The 13,076-nt window shown below is 39.9% G+C and overlaps 2 protein-coding genes across 14 annotated transcripts in view; one reads left to right on the top strand and one right to left on the bottom strand.

Moving 5' to 3' along the window:
* r3hdm1 (R3H domain containing 1) overlaps positions 1–2,013 on the bottom strand; it is a 52,566-nt gene extending 50,553 nt beyond the window's left edge. For 7 of the 9 annotated variants that reach the window (XR_013971083.1, XM_080878125.1, XM_080878121.1 and 4 more), the window contains exon 1: positions 1,876–2,013. The gene's annotated coding sequence lies outside the window, so the exon portion shown is untranslated. Of the gene's footprint in view, positions 1–1,686; positions 1,820–1,865 lie in introns of those variants that run through there. The other 2 variants (XM_080878124.1, XM_080878123.1) reach the window with 2 other exon arrangements.
* Positions 1,667–13,076, top strand: part of zranb3 (zinc finger, RAN-binding domain containing 3) — a 127,989-nt gene continuing 116,579 nt past the window's right edge. For 2 of the 5 annotated variants that reach the window (XM_080878120.1, XM_080878116.1), the window contains exons 1-2: positions 2,252–2,334; positions 3,819–4,017. In XM_080878120.1, the coding sequence (XP_080734246.1) occupies positions 3,872–4,017 (146 nt within the window). In that variant the 5' untranslated portion in view covers positions 2,252–2,334; positions 3,819–3,871. Of the gene's footprint in view, positions 1,773–2,251; positions 2,335–2,652; positions 2,697–3,818; positions 4,018–13,076 lie in introns of those variants that run through there. The other 3 variants (XM_080878117.1, XM_080878118.1, XM_080878119.1) reach the window with 3 other exon arrangements.

Genomic DNA, 13,076 nt, shown 5'->3' with positions numbered 1-13,076 from the left:
TGAAGAATTTATTATTGTGCTTTCTTAATCCCATGAAAAGGTCACCAATTGAACAAACAATTTATGGATCGAGGGGATGAATTATTTAATGGCTCAAGCCAAATATTATAGGAATGAGAGGTTTTTTTTTCCACCTTCCCTGGAAGGCGATGAATTATTTAGTCATCGGGGCCACATCTTTGATGAAAGCTATTACACGGCAACCTCAACCTCAATATCGGATAATGTCATCAGCTCCGAATATGGCCTAAACCTGCGTAATGAATGGTCAACAGAGCAGTGGGCTGCTGTGGCCTGAGCAGCCGGCGGGTGAAACTGTTTTGGCAAACAATTATTAGCATTTATTTTAAGCCTCGGAGGGGAACGCAGGCAGTCATAAGAGAGAATCTGAGCGGTGATCTTAATGTGTGCACTCACCAAGCCGGTAAAAACGTCTTAAATTTATCGCTCTAGCACAGAAAAAACCAACTGAAAGATCTCCAAATCAATTATGGTAATAATTCAGCATAAGGGAATGTTAATGTGATACAATATGGAGCACGTTGCTGCACAGCACAACATCTCCACTCTGGGAAACAGCAGCCGCAGGGACTGAACCAGCATCCACTCTCTGCCCACCAGGCTCCACTGGTACTGTAATGAAAATGATACTATCATGACGCTCAGCCTCATTGGTGGCAACTTGGAGGCTTTTATGGCCATTTCTGTCTCTTTAAGTCAATGAAGCGATAACTGTGTGCATCTGAATTATTATGGTTATAGCTTACTTATTAAGCAACTACCAAACTGGGTTATTGGATGTCTGATTGGTTGCCTTTTACAAGTTCAAATCAGGATGTACTGTCCTCTTACAAGAATAATAGAGCTTTACTAAACTGCTTTACTTCAGTGCGTTCATTCATTATCATTAGTCATATTCAGACTTCTGAGTGAATTTGAATCAAGAGTTACACTACCAAATTACATGAATGAACTCTTATTTGAATACAAAATCAACCTTTTTAGATCCTTTTTGTTAGACTCCAAGGTTATCTCTAGCTAAACCGCTCAACCATATGTGTAATTCACTAATAATAACGGGAGTTGTTTTTCTCTGCTCCCAGCCTATAAACCAAGACACGAGTCAAAGCACAGAGGAAGGTTGGAAGAATCAATTCAAAACAAACGCATTTACTCTGCTAATTGATTACTCTGATTTAATCAGATTCAGCCAAACAATCAGTTTTGCAACATCGACTTTGTCACACCGAGCTCCATTACAAACCTGGTAATTTAATGTTACCTTTGTATCGGCAAACCTACAAACCCCAGACAGAATGAAACGTTTTGCTCTGGTAAAAAAAATTATTGGGACTAAAATTCGGCCAACGAAATATCCAGCCAAGCAGTTCAACAATTCAATTAAAGCTTAATTTATTCAACTGGTTAACAGCGTCAGTCAACCACCCATTGCGGCAGATTACTAGGACAGACACAGTCGAAGCAGGCCTAAAAGTTATTGAATAATACCCTGTAATTTAACAACGGCTGTTTGGTTTTGTGGACGAACGCCGAATTGAAGTGTGTCTGCTTACAGTTCAGATGTGGTTTCTGGTTACGAGGTGTGTGCTTTAGCCGAGGAGCACGGGAGCAAACGGAGCTACATTTGGCGTTGAATCCTGTCGGGGCTAAGCTAACGACTCTTACCTGGCACCGTGACTTGCTAACGCTTGAGAACGGCCAAACACCGGCGACCTGAGCGTTCTCACTCCAGCAAAGAGAGGTGCTTACTGGTAACTAGTCCGTGTTGCATGATTACAACTACCCACTTAACATTATTTGTCGCAAACCAGTAAATGCAGGACAGGATACTGCAAATATCTTACGTTGCCTTACCGCTTCGGTTTACAATCGGTGAACAGGCGCTGTTGTCTCCACCGAGGGTGAAGTAGCTAGTGTTTGTGGCAGAGTGAAGAGGCAGCGTCCAGCAGCAGGCTGACTGCGTCAGCTCCTCACGCTCGACACGCAGGGTGTTGAAAATATGTCACGTTTAGTGGTGGTTGTTGTTGTTGTTTTAATTAACTTGTGCCAGGAATCAGACAAGCAGTTTCTCAGACAGTTTCGTCATTTTCCTTCACACATCCCCAAACAAATATGTGTTTTTCACACCGTCAGTCGAGTTGCGATTTAATTAAATAAGTGCTAGGAAGTTACACGGGATAGTCACCGGTACTTAAGTGTAGCGGATGCCGGGTGATATAAACCGAGTGTACCTTGAATTTGCCGCGAAACCATCCTGGCCTTTTAGTTCAGTCTGCTGTTTTATTGCTTCGCGTCATTGCGCACTATCACTAGGTAGGAGAAACCTTACATATATAAATCAACCGAAAATACCGTTCATGTATTTATTTAATTCTTTTTGTATTGTTTTGGGTTTTTTTGCTAACACTTCTGCCATGTGACTAAATTTCTCTTGAGTTCATTACAGGATAGCAATAAATGGGTGCTTGTGCTAGAAGCATGTGAACACGGTAAACATAAAAGCTTAATAACAATATCTAGTTACAGAATAGCTAGGAAGCAGCAGAGCAGCGAGGAGTGTAACTAATGTAACTAATTAGGTGGTGCTTTTATTTCTATAGGCAGTATCATAACTTCCTGTGTCCTCTACTAGCTCTAGCTAAGGATGCTACAGACTCGCTGAAGTTTTTAACGGGGTTAGTGCTGTGCGCTAATGCTGCGTTTTGGTGCCGATACGATACCAAGTAAATACTTGGCCAATATTGCTGATACCTATACTAATACCTTTAACCTATAAAGGCAGCTTATGTAGGGGAGCAGTATGTCATGATTTATGAGCTGAATCATCCTCAATTTGCCAAATTCTGAACACATTTTAATAACCACTACAGGATTCTGATTGATTCTGTTGTTTACATGTGCTATAGGCTGTAAAAATACATGTAACACACAAAAAGGTTAACACATTTTTTCATTGATTTATTTATAATTTATTATAATTATTATGATTTATTTAACACAATTCAGTGGGCTACATACTGGACTTGGGAACAAAGTACCGATCCGATCGCGCTATTGATCCAATACTGATACCCGCATTGGCATTGAAGCTATCAGTACTTGGATGGATCTGCCCACCGGTACATGGAGTGTTTGGCTGCTACTTTGGCAGGCCTCAGCCCCTAACTTGTCTTTTTGTTTGATATGTCTTCCAGGCCTGTTTCCAGAGTATTCTTTCTTTCTTTTTTTAATATTTGCACAAAAGAATCTGAATATTTGGCCCAAAATACCCTCATGGTATGAAATGAAAAGTTTTTTCACTTTTCATTTGCACACTCAGTTGCACAGTGGTCATTCCTTTCATGTGATACCAACCAGCTACATACCAATAGACATGAATGATAGACCTTCCTTCTGCTCTTAAGCGCAGGTAGTGCCAACTTTCTGTGCTTAGTAGTTCTTCTTAGCCACAGTCATAGTTTTGTTGGGTCACTGGTGTGCCTGTCTCGGTGGCTGTGATTACATATGGCAGCAGACACTTCCAGGACTGACCCAAATGATGAGGCAACACAGAGGAGGTGTTGTTGTGTTGTGACTGGAGGTGGCTGAGATAGGCAACTTTTACTATCACCGTGCTTCATCATCCAGCATTTAATAATGATATTCCTGTCAATGCTACCAAGGCTGCAGGGGAAAGTTACTCACCATTACTACAAAATCAGCAGTCAGAGTGCTAAACTAAATATGTTGTGCAATAGATGCTAATCCAAGTACATTTTGGTTTAACAATTTTTTTTTATTTTTTTTTTGTCCTCCAGATTCAAATTGGAGCCGACTGAGCAAGTACTGAGAAACTGATGAGGACTTGCTAATGGAAATGGATGATAATGGCCTACAGGCCTCTTGCTGTGATACAAGATGGTCGGAGCAACTGTCAGGCCTTCCTCACAAGCTCCTGCACCGCCTGATGCCTTTCCAAAGGGAGGGAGTGGAGTTTGCTTTATCGAGGAGCGGACGGTGAGTGGTGACACCCCCGGCAACAGTCCAGTCATTTTAAAATGAAATTTACATCTTGCAAATCAATAATAGCTACTAAAGATAGTCGTCAATGAATGTAGACCTACAGAGAACAGAGGAGTACCGCTCTGTTTTCGACATTACACTCCACCTCTGCAAGTATTGATTTGATTTCTGTGAAGATGTTTTCAAGTCAGATGTGTTGTGTAAGCATATGGGAGGAGACTAGCTGCACCTTAAAGGGGACAGTGGTCGACAGTAGTAGATCAAACATGCTAGTTCTCTTGGATTTTAATGCACTGAATCTACACCGATTAGCTGATTTTCTTTTTCTTTGTTATAATCATAAACTGTACACTATGTCTAGTGCCTGGTCAGTTCATGTGATATTCTTTCAGCTTTCTTCATTATGTAACAATTTCAAAATTCATAAAATGTTCTTTTTAGAAAAGACTCACTGTTACAAAGGACAGCACAGTTACTCCTCCTCAGTGCACAAAAATAAACTGTAATGTTTTTATTTAGTGCCCAGCCTGCTAGGCCAGGTCAATTTATTGTGTCTAGGTGGATTGCTGCAACACAGATAAGCATCAATTTCATTAGTTATCCAGAATATTTTGACATGTAGATGTGCTTTTTTTCATCCCTTGGCTAAAGATCTGTCTTTGGACGCCTCCACAGCCAGACCTATTTTATCAATTAACTCTGTTGAGCACCAGCAGAGGAAGTGTAAAGCGTATATGCATGAGTTCTATGACTCACACGGCTATTTTCAACTGCATGTTGCGAAAGAAAATGAAAAATGTTGCTTGTGGGATATTTTTATATGCTTCAAACTGAACAAAGAAAAACATGTACTGAGGTATCGGTAGAGCAGGTCATCTATCTTTCTATCTCTATCTCATTGGAAGGTTCATGGTTTGAACTCTGGCTGCTACAGTCTGCATGTCACAGTATCGTTGGGCATAACACTGAACCCCTAGTTGCCCCTCGGTGTTGGAATAAAAGCACTTAGGAATGTGTGAATGTGAGTGAATGGGTGTTACCAAACCAGTCCATTACCAAGTAGTTCCAATCCAAGCCTGGTTTCATCAAACTTAGATGAAAGGGTTGGCCACCTGGAAATTAGGATCTACTCCCATTTGGTCCATTTTTACCTAAACTGAGATGTCAAAATGTTATTCCTGTTTTGTTTTTGTTTGTTTTTTTTTACTTTTCGCTGCTTGTCATACTTCAAACTTCTGGGCTTTAAGCTGCATCCACACTTGAAATGATTCAGAGTGAGCTGCCAACCTGAGGCTACGGGATGTAAATATCATTCTGCAGCTAAGGGCAAAATAACTGCTGATAATGTGAAGGGAGCAATTTCCTGGCAAGCAAGTGAAACGGCTACCAATGAGGAATCCTATTGAATGACATATGACCTGGTATTAAGTACTTTAGAGTGTTTACTTTGGCAAATAAAGACAGCTGTGGTCAGTCTTGAGATTACTGGTAATTTACATGATTCTAGGTTGGCTTTCGAAGCATCACACGTTATTGAACTTGAACATTTTTACCTTCTTAACAGTGGATTTCCATGAACTTTGGGATTAATTTTGAATGCAAACTAAGTAAATAAATGTAAAAAATAAGGTTGATGCAGTGGAAGGCACAGGGCCGTCCGGTCGAGCACTAAGCCAGGACTTGGGGGCGTTTTTGACAGTGAAGGTGTCTCTTAAGAAACCTGCACATGAAGGTCCCAACATGGTAGCCCGTAGATGCTATGCAGAGCTTTACTGACCACGTGTTGTAGCTATGTGAAAAATACATGGAATAAACTGTGATGCGGGGTACTTGTGTTTGTATTGGTTTTGTTGTTGGATCCTAAAGCTTGTCCCCTTGACCACCTAGAAGACAGAAGTCATACAAAGACTTTCCTTACGTTAGTCTTAAAACATGTAGTCATGGCCAGGGCAATGGCGTGCAAGGCTGACTTTTACTTTCTCTAGATAAACCACGCTGACCGCTGTTATCATGGCCCAGTCTGAACTACACAGTGATTGAATCTGTGCTTTTAGTGTGGGGCAAAAGAGCACCTCAGTAAAGGAGAGAAGTGGGGTGGATTTACAACAACGCACAAAACAAGAAAACACATCATTGCTAAAGAAATAAAGAATAATAATTGTTTTTAATCTCAATTTCATTTTGTTTTATTCATTACTCGAATCCAAGCTGGTGATGGAAAATAAAATTTGATTTATTGCTCAGACCTCAGCAGTGGGATTATAAGAACAACAATAACAACAATGTACAGCGTGTGCAGTTATACCTGTGCACTTCCCCAAGGCCGAGGCAGCAGTTAAGAAATGGTGTGTTTTACTGCTTATGAGTTCAACTTATCATTTGTAAAAAGGCACAAACAGAAGTTTTATTTGGCCTCTTTTAAGAGACCTTGTAGAGTTTCTGGGCATGTGTAGGGCTACAGAGTAATCTTTTTAAGAGTGTGAAATCGGTGAGTTTTTGTCAATATGTGATGTGCATGCACACACAGGAAGAAAATGTGGCACTCCTGTGATGGTATGGCTTATGTATATGCAAGATCTGGCTTTAAGGATAGTCAGTGGTCTTGGCGTTAAATGTGAATAAGCTTCCCCTGAATATCCATAAGTCCTCCAAGGTAATGCTAATCGAGTGCATAAAGTTGATTATCTTTTGCACAACATTCAGTCTGTGATGCTGTGCTGGAAGATAAGCTCCTAGCACTTCAAAGGTTCTGTTTGTCATTGGTGCTTTGATTTTTCACTTCCTGATGATGATGACGGCGATGATGATGATGGGGATGTTCATTTGAGGATACAGAGAAGCTCTGCAGTATAACACATCTTCCACTATAGCATCAGTGTGTGATTTAGTCAAATAGGATGGTATCTTTGCACCGATAATTTCCCTAATGGAGTTTTAAAGTAGACGGTTCAGCTCCACTTTAGTGCAGTGAGAACGGAGATTTCTTACCACGCTACAAAATGTAAAAAGTATGTCAAGAAGAATATATTCTAAATCCAGATGTTCAGAAGACTGTAAGACTGTAGCTATGAAAATGGGTATCCACAAAAAGCTTCTGAGTTGCCCCCAACTGTTTGTATGCATGGAGCATTAACTGTAGGAACCGACCGGGACTTGCCCGTTTCCTCCTCCCTGACCAGTCGATATACATGTGGGTTCTCGGGAAGGTCAGCGCAGGAGGAGCCAATCTGAGGGGCTCTGCTTTGATGCAACGCGGCCATATTGATTCAGGAACACTGGGAGGCAGTGCTTTGTTACACGTTGGGTCAGGAGTCAATTGGCTCTCATTGCACCGTGCGGACAGCTACCTCAGTCAATTGGCATCAGTGTGGCGGGAAGAGCAGCGCAGGCACCGTTTCTCTCTGGAGACTAGCACAAATGGTATTAGCAGAAGAGACTACAGGTAGCGGGAGGTTGTAATTTTTTTGTGATTAAGATCATTTTCATTACTTAACACATATAACAGGCATGTCAGGTTTGGTGTGGTGGTAATAAATTTTAAACAAAAATATGAATATAAAATTGGCAAATCTGCTTTTGAGTCTTTGAGTAATCTTTTTAAACAATAAAATTGGAGCTTCATTTAGATTCTGTTTGTGTCTACACTTTTTTCACATGAATGTAATGCATGCCAAGAAAGGAGACATTAACACTTTTTAAAATTAAATATTAAGATATACTAAAAAAAACTCTGTATTTGATTGGCATAATTATTTGTATCATATTTCCACACTAAACTCAGATGAGAAAATATCAACTGCTGTATATAGAAAATCCTAACTTGAAACAGATTGGAGCTGATGTAGGATAAACTCTCCATATCTGGTAAATATTAGGACAGAGCTGCAGGTATTTGCCAAAGTCTAATACCATCAGTTGATTATTAAAAGCTTGGCTTCGAGCAATAGTTTGATTTTTGGTTTTTTTTAACAGGGTTTTTTAACAGATGTATTCCAAGCCAGTCAGCACACCACACCGTTTTGGATTTTTTTGAGGAATGAAAGTAATAGCCACAGATTTAACAGACGCAGCTGTTGAGCTTTATTCACATAAAGTTAACATGATTTTTTTCTGTTGTTATGTGTATTTAAAGTTAAAAGCAGAAATAATCAACCAGAAAATGTGCCTGAGCCTTGATGTTCAGTTACTTTAGGTAGTAAGCTACGCTACGTGGACAAAACTGTTCGAACACACTACATTTGTATAAAATCATGCATCCAGCCACACAGTCTGCCTTTACGTACAGTTTTGAAAGCATGCATTACATGTGTAATGTACCAGTACCTTTGTCCATTTAGTGTAGTTAGCTGGTTCCTACTGTGTTTTTTAGTTGTTAGTTTTTTTTGGCTAGCTAATGAAGCTAAGCTAAAGCTTATAAAGCTGATCTAAAACTGTGTTTGTTTGACTGTTTGGCTTCCATGAATGGACCTTTATTTTGGAGATTCTCCATCACTGCATGACACTGGGTCTAACTTTTAGTGTTTTTCTTTTTCTTTTTCTTTCTTTTTCTTTTTTTTTTTTTAAAAAGCTAATGAAAATGCCTATTATGCTTTTTTATGATGGCTAGCTAGCTGAATGCTTGTTTGTTGTTTTTTTTTTTTTAAATTTCTTTTTAAGTGCAGATTATTGCTTTTAGATATTGAGTACATGGAGAAATGCAAATTTTAATGGGCTTGGTCCATCTTGTTACGGTTCTCAGTTACGGACATGCTATATTTGCAACAGTAGACATCAAAAGAGGCTAAGAGGTTAAAATCTTACTTTGAGAGCATAGACAGAGACCACAAGCTAAAATGCAATTGCTATTAGGGCTGAACGATTATGGAAAATAATCTAATTGCGATTTTTTGCCCCAATATTGCGATTGCGATGCGATATGCAATTATTTTTTAAGGTATTTGTCTTCTGTATTATTAAACAAAGACAAGCAATACATCATATAGTATGGCCAATACTATATTACATTAATTTTAAACTGTTCTTTCCTGGAAGACAGACCTCTGTTATGATGACATGAGGTGATGCATGAATTGATGACTGACATTTTTATTTAACTTCTTCAATCACAACAGTATATTTGAACATACACAATAGTTTATTTTTAGCTTACAAACATCTGAGCATAAAGTGCTGACAAGGAACCCTGGTGTAAACATTAAAATGAAAGTCAGTACAATGTGCAGATTGCAGAAATATACATAAACAAAATCAGTGGCTTTACCACACTCAGTTTTTCGACATCTGTGAACTACTAGACAGTCATTCAATTAAAAAATAATATTAAATAAATAAAACTAATAAATAAAAAATACACACATCTTACTGATCTCTGCAGTCAGTAACATTACACATAAAGTGCAAACATAATAGCAATTGTATAAACACACACACAAACACGCCTTTAAAGTTTAAAGGCGTGAAATTGGACGGTCTAGCCTTCTGATTAGCTAATCAGAAGGCTAGTTCTGATTAGCGTCACCGCTGTCTCGGTGGAGTTTAATAAACTCGGCCGTCTGCTTCTTGCTATCTAAAATATAACCAGACACTGGTGTAAATTCTCGACTGTCTCATACTTCTGTTTAATAAGTTTTCTGTTTGACGTTTAGTCAGCTGTGTGAAAACCAAGGAGGAACCCACCCGGGGGATTAATAAAGTTTTATTTTATCTAATCTAATAACTTTAATCTCAGCCAAACCGATTTACTCACGAACAAACAAAACACTGAAAAAAGCCCAACAAAATTTTTTTTAGGTTGTCTAAGTGACTTATTTATTACGTTTAACCCGAGCAGCGAAACTCCGCGGTGATCTGAAAATGATGTGCCGGGAGTTGTGCCGTTCTCGGCCGCATCAGTAACCCTCGAGCTCCCGGCTAGCTGTCGAGCTGGTGGGTAGCAGACGCCTCTGAAAACGTCGAAGCACTTTTGCAAATATGGGATATCTTGATAAACCGAGCAGATATTTGATGTTTACACAACTACTTTCTCGCCTGAAAATATGTTAAAAGTTTATTTTGTGACCCAGAAAGATTAGTATGAGTAATTTTAAAACTTAGTAGCGGCCGCCATTGCTGGAAACTGGAGTTTGGCTGGGCCGCGCTATGAATTCTGGGATATGGTAGTAATTTGGACAGCCTTCGGCGCGTCGCTGTGACGTAATCGGTCTACAAATGCGGCCTCAGGAGGATGCAGCCCATGAATTGTATAATATAATCGCAGTATAATCGCAGCCTTTGCGGTTAGAAAATTGCACTTGATCATGTCGCGATATTATCGCAAATGCGATATATCGTTCAGCCCTAATTGCTATTGGCAGAAACCTTGATCATTCTCTCCGTATTAGAGCCACCCTGCTGTTCTTCATTTCTTCATTCAGTTTCCTTGGAAAGAGACTGAAATGAATACTAATATTCAACTGAATATCACAGTGAAAAAGGCGGAAATAATATTTCTACCTACTAACATGAATAGACCAGAATGCAATAATGCAGCAGCTGACTTGCTAGATCTTTAGGAAGGGGTATAACAGTTCTGGTAAATGTAGGAAATCACTACCTGAAATGCAACTAGACAAGGCAGGCTGACAGACGAAGAATAAATGGCAACCCTTCATTATAAAATACCTCCTGAAATGCACTGAACGTCATAGATTGATGTTGGATGTCTAACAGCGTAGGAGGATACGTGGGCGGATTTTTCCTTTAAATCTCATAGTCATTGTCTCTTTTCACATCCAGAGCATCAAGAGTACCGAAGCAAAACATCAAATGTTGTTGCAATTCAAATACTTATGGAGTCGGCTGTATCGGCCTGTGTAGGAGGGTGAGTGAATTTTATGGAGCTAGATGGGGGATAATGTGGGAAAGTTGCGGTACCGTATGACAATAAAAACCCATGAGATGTGGTTGATTGTATTGTTTAGAAAGTTGGGCAGAAGTTTGCCATTTAAGTGCTGACATTTGTATAGACTCGGCTATTTTAAAGAAGCGTACACGTAAAATACTGCTCTGAGTGGGCCAGGTAGTGAAAAAAACAACAGCATTAATTTGAGTTAAAGTGCATCCATTAAGACCTCCTGGTCGCTTTCATTAAGGTGATGAAAGGTGTTGACCGTAGCTTGAAACCAGCCATGTGCTGCAGTCTAACCTGCTCTAATTTGTCCTAAATATTATTGTAAGGAACTGCCTCTACTTTTATTGAATAAGAAATGCTGTGCTGATGCCAGAGGAGGTCAATGCTGTATTCTTTCTCCCTGTAATGGCCCACATATAGAGTTTTGTTCTCTGAATAAATGTAGGTGCATGAGTTTAAACCATATTTACAGAACCGTAATAACTATTCCTAATATAAAGACTGTACACAGAGTGCTTTCATAAAATCATTTGGGCTAATGAGGCTTGGTGCTCGATGGATATCATTCATAGAGAGCATTTCTCTGAAACTTTAAACCCCACAACTAAATCAGCAACAGTGTATTTTATCTTATTTGAATCTACTTATTAAGAGTTTATTTTTTAGAAACTTGACTTAATAACTACACCATTTTTCATCAAACACCTACCTAAACACAACCTCCCATTCAGGCCCTTTCACAGGCTCTTTGATACTTTCATTTGGACATTTTGTTTGGCACATAGAAATAGATTTATACAGTAAGTCTGTGCCACTGGTACGCTGTAACTGCAAAACCTTTCTGCATCATCCTAGAAATGAAACTTCAGTTAACTCTGACATCGATGTCGTCAGGTGCCATTGTTTCCTCAGCACACCAGCATAAGAATAAATGCTGGTAATGGCGTCGGCCACTTATGTAGGCTGCGTAGTATTCAAATATCTAATCAGCCTGGTAACATGTTGACATGGTAGAGAATTTGTTGAAGTTCAAACCCAGCATCAGAATAGGGAAGAAAGGTCATTTAAATGTCTTTGAATGTAGAATGGCAGTTTTTCAGATGATGACAAAATGTTTTACTAGGGTTTCTGTAGAATGGTCTGAAGGAGAGGAAAAACCCAGTGAGCACCAATTCCCCAGGTGAAAAACACTTGTTGATGTCAGGGGTCAGTGTAACCCAGCCACAGGGGATACAAGCTAGTGTACTCCTAGTGTTGGTCCCAAGCCCAGATAAATGGGGAGAGTTGTGTCAGGAAGGGCATTCGGGGTTAAGGCTTTGCCAAATCAAACATACAGGTGATAAAGAATCAGATCTGTATGTTGGAACAGTCTGGGCCCAGGTTAAAAATAACTGCCTCCACTGCTACTATTGGCTGAAGAGGGGGAAGGTGTGTTAGGAGGCAGCAAGAGAGCAGTCGGATAACTCAGGTTGAGTGGTTTGGGGATAAAGTCAGAGATGGTTTGGACATGTGCAGTGAATCCATCCTTTGTTGTAGTGCTGGTTCAGGTGGTGGTGTGGGGGATATTTTCTTGGCGCACTTTGGGCCCATTGAAAACAACTGACATGCTTAAGTGACACCGCCTACCCGAGAATTGTTGGTGACCATGTCCATCCCTTTACAACCATATAACCCTTTTCCACTAGTACCTTCTTGGGTTGGCATGGCTCAACATGGTTTTTAGGCTTTTCCATTAGGAGGAAGTACCTGGTACTTTTAAGGTACCTAGGATTCCATCTGAGGTGATCTGAAAATGTGACGTCAACAGACTGCATGCCATAATTGGGTAGTCAGTGCCGTCACTCAATGAGTCGTGGGAGCATCCGCTTTGCGAATATCGGCACTGCCACTTTTGAAACCTGCCAACAAGGGAAATGGCTACACAAAAAACAACACCATAGTCCCCAAGTCTGAGAGAAAGTCATACACTGAGCAGCAGGTATACCGTCGTTTCCACATCCTGCTTTGTTGTAGCGTAATGGAAAACGACCGCTATTGGTGTATCCATGATGGCTGCTTCCAGGTGCCACGTCACAAAGCTCAGATCATTTCAAACTGCTTTGTCGAACATGATGATAAGTTCATTGTACTCAAATGGCCTCCACAATTACCAAATCTCAATTCA

The sequence above is a fragment of the Rhamphochromis sp. 'chilingali' genome (genome assembly GCF_963969265.1).
Source record: "Rhamphochromis sp. 'chilingali' genome assembly, chromosome: 3".
NCBI classification, from domain to species: Eukaryota; Metazoa; Chordata; class Actinopteri; order Cichliformes; family Cichlidae; genus Rhamphochromis; species Rhamphochromis sp. 'chilingali'.
The sequence above is the reverse complement of the archived record's forward strand: the minus strand, read 5'-3'. Positions and strand labels throughout refer to the sequence as shown.